Source organism: Nyctereutes procyonoides, unplaced genomic scaffold, assembly GCF_905146905.1.
Source record: "Nyctereutes procyonoides isolate TBG_1078 unplaced genomic scaffold, NYPRO_anot_genome, whole genome shotgun sequence".
Lineage (NCBI taxonomy): Eukaryota > Metazoa > Chordata > Mammalia > Carnivora > Canidae > Nyctereutes > Nyctereutes procyonoides.
The window spans coordinates 15370259-15386417 of record NW_026575134.1 but is presented as its reverse complement, the minus strand read 5'-3'; the positions used below and the strand labels follow the sequence as shown (position 1 = coordinate 15386417).

General features: G+C 41.4%; 1 protein-coding gene across 1 annotated transcript in view; it reads left to right on the top strand.

The window, feature by feature from the left end:
* The window catches only part of LHFPL3 (LHFPL tetraspan subfamily member 3), a 543397-nt gene that overhangs the window by 356924 nt on the left and 170314 nt on the right, over positions 1-16159 (top strand). Inside the window, exon 2 of the mRNA XM_055301179.1 lies at positions 15027-15263. Within this exon, the coding sequence (XP_055157154.1) occupies positions 15027-15263 (237 nt within the window). The remainder of the gene's footprint in view (positions 1-15026; positions 15264-16159) is intronic.

Below are 16159 nucleotides of genomic sequence, written 5' to 3'. Positions count from 1 at the left end.
TCCAAACAAAGCATAGCTTGGAGGCTCAAAATTATATGTTCATTTACACTCAGCAGGCTCTGTCTCCCTTTGTCCTCATTTGGTTGGTTACTCATTACAGCAGCTGAAGTGGGGACCTTTTTTGATCACAAGTCCCTTGACAAAGGGAATTAGATTTGTTTTAATCATTGATATCCCCAGATCTGTGACATAAATAATAATTACCTGACTGAAGAGTCTGTTTGTCAAGGATATGTAAAATTGCTTTATGTCTGGCTATTCAAAAAATGGCCCCTTTCAAGACTCCCATCAGCCCCTGACAAGAACTCCCTTAGCTGGGAATATATTGCTCTAACGTTCAACAACAACAAAAATCAATGAAGTTCCTATGTTTAGTTTACTGAGATTTTGCTGCCAGTTATTTCTAGGGATGTCACTTTGACAATTCAGAATGCCAATACCTTGAGATAAGTTGGTCCATTTCTTAATGTTCGTGGGAGCTCTAGCATTGTTCCACCACAAGACAATTTCTCAGTAATAGCCTTCTAACGATGTACTGCAATACAGATATTTGTTGGTGAGTCCAGTGTTTGCATGCCTTCCAACCGACTTTGACCTTACATGCTGACTGCACTTAATGAAGACACAGACCAGTCTTTGCCAGATTATCTACATCAGTCTCACCAGTTCTTGGGTGAATCTACTTCTTTTTTAGCATTCTAATTTTACTGTTGGAGGAAAGCCATGTATTTTCCTGGAATAGTAAAAATTAAACTCTATAACCATATAATGGTTAAGAGATGGAACAGCTGTCAGAGTACCCAAGGTTTCAATCCTGGCACCTTACTTATGACCTGTGACATTTTTCAAGGTACTTAAGATCTCCCTTCTTGTTTCATCTTTTATAAAATGGGGGGAATAATAGTACCTACTTCATAGGGATGTGATGTAGTTTAAATGGGTTGGTTCATATAAGAGAATGCTTGGCACCAGTATTCAATGACCTTTGCTCTTTTACATTACCAGAATAGTCCAGGCAAATGAAGGCACTACTGCTTGTTGCTCCAATTCCTCTGACAGATCTTTTTATTTTCTTCAAAATTGTTCAAACTAATAATTTCACTGGGGATTCTGGACTCTGGAAGCCTAAAGGATGACTCTGGCTTCAAAGAAAATAATGTCATTAGAGTCCAGAGATCAGCATTCATCACATGGGAGTCATGGGTAAGAATTGAGATATTGAGCTCATTCTACACACTAGACCCATAACTAACTCCCAGCAACTACGTCTGGACCTCCCAGTGTGTTTCATGCCTTCATAAAGATAGGTTCAGAGGTGTCAAGGTTGGGCCACAGGTTGATTACCCCAGTACCTAGAGATGAGGGGACAACTCATATGTACTCTTACTCAAACTTCCAAGTGTGTCACATGGCAGAAGTTTCAGGAAACTTTTCTTTAGCCCTGTCACTCTGCAGATGTCACAGTTTTTGTGTGTTGTATCACCCACATTATAAGAAAGAATGGAGACAATATAGCCTCTGGTGATGGCCTCTACAGGGCTGGAGCTGTTGTGATGGTCTTGTTTGCTGCAGTCTCAATGGGTTTAGCCAGATGTAACCCCAACAGGAAGCCAGTGCTGAAAGGGAGAATATTGGGACAAGCAAGACTGATCTTACACTAAGCCACTACTGGGAATAGCCAGTGGCGCAAAAGATTCCAAAGTCAGGCTTGATCAAGCTGGAGGTAGTATCCAAGCCAGAGAGTGGGGGCAAGCAGTGGATTAGGTTCTGCAGCAAGAAGGCCCACAAGTCAAGGCCTTCCTGAACATCACTTGCTTTGGTCAAGGCAATCCACTTTCTTGGAACATAACTCAAACTTGCTTTAAGGACTTAAAAAAATTTTTTTTCACACAGCCAAAGCCAAGCAGAATATCAGGACTCCAGATAAGCAGACTCAAAATAAGATCAAATGTTGGTCCCAACAAGAAACCAAAACAGAACCATATTACAGGCTGGGAAAACCCAGCAGTGATCATGGAAGCCCAGCCATGGGAGGCACGGGTACTCAGGGTTCATCCCATACAATAGATCTACAGCTGACTTTATGTGCCTCAATCTGGACCCCAGTAACTACAAATCGGAAGACAGGAACAAGATTTTAACAACACACAATATACGTAATATTAGATGCCAAGTAGCATAAAGCCTAACAAAGATGTCCACACACTGGCCCTGGGAACCTGTGACTATATTAGGTTACATGGAAGGGGGAGTTTGTGGACACAATTAAGTTTGCTGATCAGCAGAACTTGTGATGGGGAGATTATCCAAGTTAGCCTAATCTAATCACATGAATTATATATATATATATATATATTTTTTTTTTAATGACACGTTTAAAAAAAATTTTATTTACTTAGAGAACAGAGGGAGAAGCCAAGGGAGAGGGAGAAGGAGACTCCTCACTGAGCAGGGAGCCTGACACGGGGCTCAATCCCAGGACCCTGGGATCATAATCACATGAATTCTTAAAACTAGAAGAAGAAGCAAGTGAGAGGATTAGAGAGATGGCTCATGAAAAAGACCTGACTTACTATTGCTGGCCCTGAAGATGGAAAGGCACCATGAAGCAAGGAATGCTGGTAGTGTCTCGAAGCTGGAAAAGAGAAGGAAGTGAATTGTCCCCTGGAACCTCCAGAATGGAATGCAGCCCTACCACACCTTAATGTTAGCCCACTCAGACCTATATCAGAATTCCAATCTATAGAAATATAAGATAATCCATTTGTGGTGTTTAACTTACCCTCACTAGGTTTGCAGTAGTGACGTGTTCCAGTAACAATAGAAGACAAATACACATTATGAATAAGGGAATGTTTAGATTGCGAGTGACTCTAGAATCAACACCATATTTGTCTTAAATGCTATTTCTTTTATATATAAAAATTGACTTCTCCAGGGTGCCTGGGTGGCTAGTCGGTTAAGCATCTGCCTTCGGCTCAGGTCACAACCCTGGGGTCCTGGGATCAAATCCTGCATCAGGCTCCCTGCTCAGCAGAGAGTCTGCCTCTCCCTCTGCCCCTCAACCCACTCATGCACTCTCTCTCCTCCCTCTCTCTCTCTCTCTCTCAAATAAATAAATCTTTAAAAATAAGTTGACTTCTCTTTGAAGAACTACAAACGAGGCCTTGAAGAGGGGCAGCAGGCAGTGTTGCAGGGTGGAGAACATGTATTCATCTTCTCTTGACTCCCCCGAGCTGGGCACAAGTAAAGATCGATACCAGACCCAAGACCAAGCCTGGATGATGGCTATTTTAGACTGTTCTCAGTATCCATTCAGAAATGTTACGCTCTGCCCAGGTCATATATGTGTTCAACAAGAACTAGTATCTCCTACTCTGGGCAAACAGGTAACTGGTACTGTGTCTAGATTCAGATAGTAGTAAAAATATATAAATAAAAGAACAAGGAAATTCTTTAGTGAAATATATTGGAACAAGTGCACCATCCTATCACTTTATTAAATGTTTCTAACTAGTGGAGTCTATCAGTAATTCACCCCAGAACTTAAAATGCCTTAGATCATCCCAGTACCACAATTCCATCAGCAAACCCCAGCCTCAGTTGGGAGAGTAGCAAATGAACCACAACAGATCTTTTGTATTCCCAGAAGGAACCCGGAGCCTGTGGATAAGGGGTGAAAGACAGAGCCCTGAGGGGAGGAAATATCCCCAGGGGCAGAGAGCAAAAGCTCAAGCTCCTCCTCAGGCTCTAGAAATTACTCTCAGCCATGCCCGAGGCCACTCTGTAGCACCCGAGTTCAAAGCAAAACCACCTTGCGCGCATTTCACTGGTGGGTTAAGACTGGGTTAAATTTCATTTTAGTCAAGGGAAGTCATTGTTCTGATTCAAGCATTGTTCAAATGTCACACTGGTCAAGGTTTTATCTATAAACTTTTGGCTACTGCTTTCAGAATTTGAAGTTGAAAGACGTGTGAAAATTTTTTGACAGAACATTTAACACGCTGACTTCTTTTACCCTTTTTTGACCTGGTTTTTGTCCTACACTTTTTTTGATACCTACTGCCAATTCCAATTCAGTTTCTCTGGGGAGTTTCTTGTTCTAAAGCAGCAGCAATAAATACGTAAATTACCGGAAGATCTTGCCATCGATCGATCGGTCAAAGCCTAACATAAATTATTTATTTTCCAAAGTCTGGATAATTTGTTTTGAAGGGGCAGCAAAGAGAATGGAAGCCTAAAAACACACTTTAAGGAAAATCTGATGGGGAAAAAGGAGCAAGAAATAAGCAAAAAAAAAAAAAGGGGGTGTGGGGGATTTAAACAATTTGCCACCGTTATCCTTTTCTTTTTTTTTTTTAAATTTTTATTTATTTATGATAGTCACAGAGAGAGAGAGAGAGAGAGGCAGAGACACAGGCAGAGGGAGAAGCAGGCTCCATGCACCGGGAGCCCGACGTGGGATTCGATCCCGGGTCTCCAGGATCGCGCCCTGGGCCAAAGGCAGGCGCCAAACCGCTGCGCCACCCAGGGATCCCCTGTCCTTTTCTTTATATATTTGTTTGTTTTAAATGTCATAAATTAGCTCCTCTGAGTCCATATAACCTTGATCTTAAGCCTCCAAGGAATGAGGGGATGGGAGGGAGGAAGTGACACTGAAGAGAAGCAGAATAGACATAAGGAACAGTCAGCTTGAAGATTGTTACCCAGAGCCCCATCATGCTGCTCTGCCCTTTTCAATGTGGTGGAAAAATAATTCAGTGTCTGGTCTTGATCATTTCTGTTCTGAATGATATTATGAGTCCTTTCTGCGAAGAGAATGACAGCGCTCTATAGCCTATACAACTGTTCTTTAACTGTGTAAGGACCAGAACTGGTGCAGAGGGATACGTAGATAAAGATAGATGGGCAGGCAGGCAGGCAGACAGACAGATAGCTAGAAAATCAGCTAAACTGTGAAAAAAGCACAGCCTGCGAGCCTGTTAGAAATGTGTAAATGTGTATATCTGATAATCCCTTGAAAGTGAGATCCTTCCTTACAAAGGATGGAGTAGCATTCGCCTTTCTTGAGCTTCTGACATTTTTAGCATGCAATAGTTAGTTTTTCCATGTTTCCTTTCAACAATCAATTTTTGCCATTTGAAGTTTCTAAAGCATTAAAATGTTACTTCAGGAGAATTAAATCAAAAGTGAGCAAACGAACTCGTAAATACGGAGAACAAATTGGTGGTTGCCAGAGTGGAGTTGGTGGTGGGGGAGGATGGGCAAAATAGGGAAAGGGGATTAAGAGGTACAAACTTTCACTTAGAAAATAAGTAAGTCATGGTGATATAAGGTACAGTATAAGGAATATAGTCAATAATATTGTAATATCTACATATAGTGACAGATAGTAGTTACACTCGTCATGGTGAGCATTTTTCTAATGTACATAAAGGGTGAATCACTATGTATCCCTGAAACTAATATAATATTATCAACTGCACTAAAATTTTTTAAAAAAACATAAACTGGGCACCAGGGTGGCTCAGTCAGTTAAACACCTGCCTTCAGCTCAGGTTGTGATCCCGGGGTCCTGGGATGGAGCCCCATGTCAGGCTCCCTGCTCAGCGGGGAGTCTGCTTCTTCCTCTCCCTCCGCCTGCTGCTCCCCCTGCTTGTTCTCTCTCTGTATCAAATTAATAAATAAAATCTTTTTTTAAAATGACATAAAAAGGTGAGCAAGCTATGTCAAAGAAAAGTTCGCCACCATAACACTGTACTGGTGCCAAATTCCCTTTCAGGGAAGTGTGTAGAAATGGGTGCTCTGCTTCCAGGGGGTCCAGCAGACCTCACAGAGCTCATCCTCCCTGGGAAGGCATTTAGTTGCTTCTCAAGTTACCCCTTGTACTGAGAAATGAAATACTGGCAGCCAGATTGGCATGAGATCCCTGACCTTGTCCAATTGCAGCCAACAGTGATTTTCCCAGAGTCCCATGGTGAATCAGGACAGAGAGCGAGTGTGCCACCCTCTGTCCACCTGCTGTGCAGGAAGACACTGGGTCAGTTTGTGAAGCATTTTTACAAGGTCATCCTTTCCCATAATATGGGTACATATGGAGCATCAAATAAGTATGGATTTATTCCTGAATATGATTAACTCAAGGTAAATAGGAGGTAACATTCAATGATTTCCACTGGCCTCCTTGTTTTAGAGATAAAATAGCCATGGCATGACGAGCCACATGGAAAACTGCAGGCTGGGTAATTATTAGTCTGTGTTGCTTTGCTTTCGGTGTTATCCTGGCTCGAGCGGATTTTGCTGAGAGAATGGTGATACATGCACTACAAAGGGTTCTGTTCATATGGCCATGGAGAAAGATAATCTCTTCTCAGGTCCTGTGGCTGAAATGCAGCATAGATTTTAGCACATGAAAATGTTGCCTGACTCAAGGACTCTCCTGAAAACAAGCACCCGAAAACAATTATCAGACATGTTTGTGACCTGCCAGCACCTTCAGTTATGTTTATCCAAGGGTTCATTAAAACAACGTGTCTATTAAAATCCAGACAAGTTACCCAAAAACTTATATAGAACCTAATTGATTCATATCTTTATTTTTACCCAAAGCAGATATTATCTTACATACAAGTAACCATGTGTAAATTAAGAAGGTGCATATATATTCATAGACATAAATATTTACATATATAATCTCAAAAGGAATATATACCATTAAAGAGCATACAAGAATGTTTGGCTGACACATAGGCAACTTAAAATATCAAGCCAAAATATCAAGCCAAAAAATCAGGGTGGATTTTCTTGTGAAATGTGTATAAATCCAAATATATGTGCATTTATGTAGTAAAACCTCATTAATTCCCATTCCACCCATGTAGACATTATAATTACCCTAATGATCTTGGCACTACATGTAAGATGAAATACTGATTAGGTGAATAGTAGTGTAAACAAAGGAAATATTTATACATATAAAAGCACAGTTTCTAAGCATCATTTTAGTAGGAGCTCTTGTAACTCAGAGAATAAATGTCTAATTAGAAACACCATGCTAAGCTCTGCCAAGATTCTGAAAGTGTTCTTAGGACTAAAACCAATATTCTAAAGTGATTTTTCGTGCATGATTATTGTTGATAAGGAAAGGGTAATAGCATAGTTGGTGTTAAAAGCATAGATTCCAAAACTAGACTGATTCAAATCTAGTTATCCTATTCTTGGGCTTTGTACAATCTTCAGCAAGCTCTGAAAGTTCTGTGCCTCAGCTAACTCAGATGTAAAACAGAAAATAATGTTGGGGCTGACTGAGAAGCAATGAAAGTCCTCTGTCCCCTCTCTGCAATGGACTGGATTTTTATGTCTCCCTGAGATTCATAGGTTGAAATTCTAATCCCAGCGTGATGATGGTATGAGGAGGTGGGGCCTTTAGAAGGTAATTAGGTCGTGTGCATGGGGCCTCCATGAGTGATTAGTGCCTACATAGAAGGGGCAGAGAGCATGCTAGTTTTCTTTCCACCCTATGAGGATACAAACCAGCCATCTGCCACCTAGAAGAGGTGTTCACCCTTGGGACACGTGGATGGCTGAGCAATTGAGCATCTGCCTTTGGCTCAGGGCGTGATCCCCAAGTCTCAGGATCGAATCCACATCAGGCTCCCTGCATGGAGCCTGCTTCTCCCTCTGCCTGTGTCTCTGCATCCCTCTCTCTCTCCTCTCTCTCTCTCTCTCTCTCATGAATGAATGAATGAATGAATAAAATCTTTTAAAAAAAAAAGAAGAAGAAGAGGTGCTTGCCCCAACCCAACCATCCTGGTACTCTAATTAAAGACTTCATCTCCCAAACTGGGAAATCCTCCTAAGCTCTGAACCCACAGAGAGAGAGAAGAATTGGCAGCAGGAAACCAAAATATCTCCTTTATTATGAGAAAGATTAGGTTGAAGAAATGGCCCTGGGTCTCTCAGCCAAAAGGACTTCTAAATTGCTACCTCAAAATTAGGCCTACTTACTTTCCTACTCCTAGACAGCACTGGAAAATCAAGCCTGCCCCACGTTAGATCCCCAGCCCAGAAGAGTGGGACACAGGCCCCGTGTAGGCAAACAGCTCCCAAGGTAAGGTCAGGAGAGGGCTGGGCTGGCATGCTCAGATTTTCCTTGGGGAAGGGACACCTGGGTGACTCAGTGGTTGAGCGTCTGCCTTTGGCTCAGAGTGTGATCCTGGAGTCCTGGGATCGAGTCCCACGATGGGCTCCCTGCATGGAGCCTGCTTCTCCCTCTGCCTGTGTCTCTGCCTCTCTGTGTGTGTGTGTATGTGTGTGTGTGTGTGTGTGTGTGTGTGTCATGAATAAATAAAGTCTTTAAAAAATTTTTTCCTTGGGGAAATCAGAGAGGAGTAAGGTGTGGGATGGGCCCAAGGGTATTTTAGGAAAAACCCTGCTTTGTGGAAATTAGAAAAGCCAGGAGCAAGTGCTTGCATGTTTCTCTTGGCTTTGAGAATTAAGTGAACCATGTGTTATGTGGACCCCACTTGTGGCAAGTGTCAATAATTACTAGCTATTACGATGTGTGTTATTACTATTAACTATGTCACTATCAAGAGCTTGAGAAATTTGGATCTAAAAAGTTGTCTAGTGAACATTCTAGAGATCAGGACTGCATTGTGTTTTTAAGTCCTAACTTCTGAATTGTGTTCTACTTGGCTATTAAGTCTCAACATTTGGGTAAATTAGCAAGTGATGTTGTACCGTGAACTGTTTTTCCTCTTGTCTGGCATCATATTCTAGAAAGCTTTGTCTCCACTGTGTGGCTCCTAAGTGCATGTGTGGGCAGACTCCTGATGATCTCCTTTCAGCTGTGCCCAGGGCCACGCGGCTGATTCAGCACAAGGTTCAGATAGATGTATGGCCTGTGCTCGGGCAATTAGAGCTGAGCACCCAGGCAGCGTAGAGGAGCTTTTATCATCATCATACACACCACTGACTCCTCTGTCTTCTGAGAGCCCAGGGTTTATTTACACCATCTCCCCCCCCCCCCACCACCACCACTTTCTAAGAGATTTTGTACCTTTTGTGCTATGACCTCAAGTTAAAGGCTCATAAAATTAGACTGGTTTTTTTTTTTTTTTGACTGGTTTTAAAACCAAAATTTATCAGGAGCCCCTTTGTTTTCCCTAGCAGACTCTAACCCACAGTAGTTCCTGTCCTGGGTTACCTAGCAGCTCAGTTGTCCAGAGGTAAACTGAGGTGTCAGTACCACCCCTTCTCCAGATGGAGAAATCCTGCAGCTCCGGTTGGCCGTGTGCTAGTGAAGAAGCTGTGGGAATGCGGGCGTCCCTTCCCCAGGTGTTCAGGGTGGCAGTCGCGTGAGGGTCCCCTCGCAGGGCACAGCGGCTCTGCTGGCATCAGTTCCTTCCATTACCGCACACCTGAATAATTGATAGAGTGAAGTGAATGCAGGTTCGTTTTTTCAGCAGGTTCCCCATGAGTGCCTCAGCAACACGAGGCAATTTATCATGCTTTTTGTGCAACAGTGCATAGACTTTTTAAAGAATGAATTTAGGCTTCTTCTTCCTGTCCGAAAAATAAGCCATTCTCAGGTCCCCAGGGTTAAAAGGTTAGGAGAGTTGGACCAGCAGGATCCACATGCCCCTGTGACCCAAATCATAGCCTTACCGCCTCCCTCCCCATCCATTGCTTTTCTCATCTTGCTTAATTTTCCTTTGCAGAAAGACCCAATTAAAAACATTTGTGGCTTTTTCTAAGGACGTTTCCTTCGCAGAGCTTACATTCAGCTCTTTGGCCAGAAAACTGCCAGAGCAATTAGTGGCTCTAGGGAGCCACTAGTTGTTTGTGTGCCACTTCAGAAGAACCCACTGTGGGCATCAGCGTCCTTTAGAGAGAGGGTTCTTTTAGAATGTGAAAGGTTCCTAACCATTTGGGGTATGGCTAAAATCGAAATCAACAGTCCTGTCCTCACAAGGACACCTTTATTGTGTGTTCTAACTTAGAAGATGTCATGACAACATACAGTAAGGGCCCGGGTCTCCTTCCATCATCTTTCTCTGCTCCCCTCCAGCTTGTGAGCTCTTTAACATTCAACATGTTCTCTGATATACTTCCAGAAAACCTGCTGATGAAATGAAGGAATACATAGCCCCAAGTCAGTCAGTCATTTCCTAGGTGACATTCTAATAAGAAACCCATCTGGGGAGAATAGTCCAGTTGGAACTAATTCTCCACGCATCCCTCACGGTCAGGAAGTAGAGCATCCAAATTAATCAAATGTTCCGGTGCCTTGTGTACTCTCATGTTTAGTATAGGGATGCTGCTACATCTTCTAGGATGATCGATTTGTAAAGAATTAGAAATAATTATAAAACCAAGAGGAATATTATTTAATTTTTCATTGAGACCTTCGGCTAGGATCTTGCAGGTACTTAGGATTAGGAACAGCTGTTGGTTTGCACCAGCTATACACATTATGCAGGTTAGTAAGGTTCTGGTTAATAGGATGCCAGAAAACAGAATTTATTATAGCACTCAAGCATCAACGCAGAACATAATAATACCTTTCCAAAGAAACTAACAGGGCCTAAACTATTTTAATGGCTTCAGTTAATCTTAAATACATTATAACTTTTGGGGGACTTCGCATTTCAAAACTAAAAGAGCCAAGTAGGGGAAGTTTGGATGGAGGGAGAAGAAAAATGTATATTTTGATAATACATTATCAGAAACTAAAATTTTTGTCATGTAATGGCCATCTAGAAGCACAGTTTTCAAAAGGATAGGATTTTTTTAAAAAAGGATTGGATTTATTTATTTAAAAATTGGATTTTATGTTTTTAAAGATTTATTTCTTCGAGAGATAAAAAGAGAGCATGAGCAAGGGGAGAGGGAGAAGCAGACTGCCCACTGAGCAGGGAGCCCAATACGAGGCTCAATCCCAGGACCCTGGGATCAGGACCTGAGCCAAAGGCAGACAGTTAACTGACTAAGCCACCCAGGTGCCCCTAAAAATTGGATTTTTAAAGATTTTTTTTTTATTATTCATTCATGAGAGACCCAAAGAAAGAGAGAGAAAGAGAGAGAGGCAGAGACACAGGCAGAGGGAGAAGCAGGCTCCATGCAAGGAGCCCGACGTGGGACTCGACCCTGGGCCTCCGGGATCATGGCCTGAGCCAAAGGCAGACACGCAACCGCAGAGCCACCCAGGTGTCCCTAAAAATTGGATTTTAATCACAGATTTCACTTACAAAGTTTTCAAAGTTTTTAAATGCAATTGAGCTTCACTTTTATTATTCTATTATATGGCCTTCAGTTTTCAAAACAGATATGGTGAAATATTTGGTCTTTTTCTAAATTAAGAGAAAGCCAACAAGAAGTGAGTGGGGTATCCAGGACGCATTCCGGTGCCTTACGGCCTAAAGTGAAGTACCCTTACTTCAAGGGGGTTGGGGGCAGCAACCTAAACATTTTCCCTGGGAAGCGAGAGCCCGACCCCTTTAGCCTAGGTTTTTATCTTAAGATTTCTCTAAATAGGGCAGCCTGGGTGGCTCAGTGGTTTAGCACCACCTTCAGCCTGGGGTGTGATCCTGGGGTCCCTGGATCAAGTCCCACATCAGGCTCCCTGCACAGAGTCTGCTTCTCCCTCTGCCTGTGTCTCTGCCTCATTCTCTGTGTCTCTCATGAAAAATAAAATCTTAAAAAAAAAAAAAAAGATTTCTCTAAATAGCTACTCCCTTAGCCTATCAAAACAAGAATTGCACTTCAAAAATTCTATTTTTGTAACTTGGAGCAAAACAGTCATTACATAAAATGAAGCACAATTGTACCAAGAAAGACCTTGAGAAAAGATGTCTTTGTTGATGTCACCATTTTACAAACCTCCTATTCCAGTGAGGTTGTGGTGCAATGGCCAATAACCTGCCCAAATTGTGTCACTTGGTGATTCCTATTAAGTTTTGCCAGAGCTATAGGTAGTTTCCTTCTCCAAGTTATTCCCATTCATAAAGGAAAAAAATGGTTTTCTTTTTTTCTATATAAGAAAGTAATTTTCTCATAAACATTAATGTATAAAAAGGCATTTAGAATATTTTTTAAATCTTCCAAGTAACATAAGGTTTTCAGAGGAGATTTTTCTCAACTATGGTTCGGATTCAAGCATCTTGTGTGTCTTCCCAAATAAAGTTAATTTTTGCTAATGGAAATCACATTTTAAAAAATCACACAGATCATTGTTAGAAAGGTCTTGGAGAGGATGTTGCTTTGAGTGCTAGGCAATAAAGGAGTGGAAATTTGAAATATTTTTAAATCATCTACTTTTTTCTAATTATTCTCCCTAGTACTTGTAATCTGTGATCTGATCATTAAAAAAAATGTTTCTGTTGAATGTCACCATTTAAAGATGAATCTTTAGGTTTGTGACCTTGGGTAGTTGTGATATTGACTTCTCTAAGCTGTATTTCAGAGTATACTGTCTAGGTGTTAGAATTCATTTATTCATTCATTTTACTTTCCCTTTCAAAAGTATTCTAATGCCAACTATCTACAAAACATTGTTTTAGGTGCTATGAGTATGGCAACTTACCAAAGCTTCCTTCCTCAGAAAGCTTACAGTCTGTTAATTGAAATACTTGTAAATAAATAACAAATGTAAAAAGCTAAAAGGACTTTAAGGTAGATACAGTAAGAAGCTACAGGGGTTCTGAGAAGGGCAATATTGTAGGTCAAGAAGAATTCAAGATGAATTGCTTTGTGGAGGGTGTTACATTTGACTTGATGGTTGAAAGATATTTAAGAGTGGAACATTTAGGACAATGGTAGCAAGTAACCGAGGCAGAAGAAAAAAGAAAATGATCCAAAGACTTGGTGCATAGATGGGGAGTCAGATGCAGCTCAACCCAAGTGAAATGGAGCATCTAAAAGGGAAGGGGGGGGGATGACTGAGGGGCTCAGCGATTGAGAGTCTGCCTTCGGCTCAGGGCATGATCCCCGGGTCTGGGGATGGAGTCCCACATCGGGCTCTCAGCAGGGAGCCTGCCTCTCCCTCTGCCTGTGTCTCTGCCTCTCTCTCTCTGTGTCTCTCACGAATAAATAAATAAAATCTTTAAAAAATAAATAAAAGGGAAGGGGACTGGGAAAGATAAGTGGGGGCTGGGTCATGAAGCCTTTGGATACCTAAGATGTCTACATGTTCTTCAGTACCAGCAGGGAGCCACCAAAGGTTTGGAGCATGATGGTCTCTGTGGTCATAGGTGATCTGGATTAGAGATTAGAGTGGGTGAACTGAAGGCAGAGGGAAGTTAGAGTTCCTTTTGAGACATAATGAGGCATAAAGTAGAGGAGCGTCCATGACACGTCCCTATGCAGAGATATTGCACACGTAGATGAGAAAAGCATGGCTACAGTTGGGCTGTGGGGCAAAGAACCATGTATGACCCAAAGTTGTAAAACGCTATTCTGTAAAATAACAAGGGACCCTACATCTAAGTTCTCCCAGGCAGTCTTCCTATGTGTCACCCCTCTTGGTCTCTGTGTCCTCCATGCCTGCCTTGTAGAGTCATGCTCCTGTTTAAAAAGGAAATTAGGTGTCCACTGCTGGCTTGTTCAAGAGGTAGCAGCTTGCCAGCTTCAGGAATTGTTTGGCCCTGACCATCACACAGCTCTAAGTTGGTTGTGCCATCAGAGTCTTCCTAAGTGACATGCCCTGGAAACCATAACCTGCCTGGATGCCTCGCGCCTGCTTCCCTTGCAACCTCAACATGATCACGTTCTCAGAGCATCCCATCACTGATCTCCTGGTCACTCCTCAAATACCCCAGGCCTCCTTCCAACCCTGGGGCCTTTGCACATGCTGTTGCCTAGAACATCTTTCCCATCAATTTCACAGGTCTAGGGCCCTGTCCGTTTCTGGTCTTAGCTTAAATGTCACCCTCTCAAGAGGCCATACCGTTATTCTTTATCAGAGCCTTTTGTTTCTTTTCTTATGTAGTACATCAGCCTCCAACTATTTTATTTGTATGTTACTCATTTTTTTTGCCTCTTTCCCTTCTAAAACATAATATAAACCATGTCTCTTTTCTTGATTGCTGTATCTCTAGCACTGAGAACTGTGTCTGGCACTCCATAGGAGATAATCGATATGTAGCTGTTGAATTAATGAGTGAATGAATTAACAAATTAGTGAATTCATGAAGACACCTGTTCAGAAAGCCCTATATAACTTAAAACTATCCTCCTTTACCCCTAAATAATTGAATAGAGAGTGGGAACAAATAGTCACTTACCACCTTTCATCTGCTAAGTGACGTATTCTATAAATAGTGTTCATAGGATTCCCATAGTGATATTTGGGAGACATAAGCATTCTGCTTCCATTCCTGAATTTCCATTAAAAAAAACTCTGGTACCACACCATGTTGCAGTGTTTTTCAGCCTTTTTAGAAATGAAATAGAAAAGAAAATATCAGGGTGCACTGCATTTGCTAAGTATAGTTTCAAGAAACTTTTTAGTGTGTGTGTGTGTGTGTGTGTGTGTGTGTAGGAGGTTGCAATATGAAATTATTTTTTACTATGACTCAAAGTCAATATATACTGTGGTATTTTCCATGTTATCCTAATCCTTTATCTGGCTGCTGTTGAGCTCTTCAAAGCCAGTGTTGAGTTGTCATTCTGCGGTGTTATGATTCCTTATGGCTTATTTGCGATGAAAGCCTTTCTGCAAATGCACACCAAAATTCAATTTTTTTTAGCGTTTTCTTATAGATCAACATACCTTAACCTCTCTCAGAATGCTCAGGCTTGCAGTAAAAAGTGTTCCCAGAGCTGCAGGGCTAGGTTGCTTTTAAGTGACTGGGGGGGGGGGCGCCACACAAATATTTAGGGTAGGACAGTAGTAAGCTTTGCTATTCCTTAAAGCAAGAATTTGAAGCAATGATTGACACCTAGAACCAATATTTGCTAAAGTAACATTTATGTTAACTACTTTTCTCTCTGTCTCTCTCTGTCTCTCTCTTTCTCTCTCTCAGCTGCCTGCCTTGTGCTTGGCTGTATGATTTTCCCTGATGGCTGGGATTCAGATGAAGTAAAACGGATGTGTGGAGAAAAGACAGACAAGTACACTCTGGGGGCATGTTCAGTCCGCTGGGCGTACATCCTGGCTATTATTGGGATTTTGGATGCCCTGATCCTCTCGTTTCTGGCATTTGTGCTTGGTAACCGACAAGACAGCTTGATGGCAGAGGAACTGAAGGCAGAAAACAAAGGTAAGATTGCTTTAGGGAACTCTTATCTGGATGCCTCATGCACATCAAGTACCAGTGCTTCCCTTATGGGGCTAATTTGCTGCATCTTTTAATGCTGTCAAGTTCATAGGCTTTCCCATAGACTCAATGCAAGAAATTTACACAATTGAAATAGAGGATTTTCACATTTCCCTTTATAAGGCTCTCCAAGTCTATTATTATCATTATTTAAATGCATTTTTCAGTTTCTTTTTCCCTAATAGCTATGATACAGCTTTTTTTTATTTTTTATTTATTTTGTCTATATGGTTAAATAGAGCGTACATCCTCTCCATGTGTTTCTGCTGTTTTCCTGGAATGAAATAAAGGCCCGGGGGATCTCATAAAACTATCTGAAAATGTCTTTATTAAACTGTTTCTAATCATTTTCTTTGAATTCAGACTCCTCTCAGAGAGAAGGAACAATATTGACCCTAAGTCATTCCAGTTAGGGGTTTCAACAGTTAACCTGATGAACTGAATTTTAAATGTGTTATCTGGGCGGTTGAAAAGTTCTCATATTTCTTTTCAAAAAGAAAATGTCTGCTGAAACACAAACTAGAATAAAAAATAGGACGTTGGCTGGTGAATGATCACATAAATGTTCTATTGTGCCAATAAGAAGTAGCCAGTCTTTATTCAAGATGAATCTCCTTTTTCTTTCTAGACTTTTAAACCACTTGTTGGGGGATAGAATTTTACCATCCCTGTCGCAGATTTAGATTTATTTCACTGTTTTGTCTTTATGTTATTTTTAACATCAATACTTCGGATTTATATTAGCACCTTCAGTTGAGTGGCTGCTGCTTCTAGTGTTTATTTCTAATTCAAACTAAATCCACCCTTGAATTATGAAATTTCACTTACTATTTCAAGTA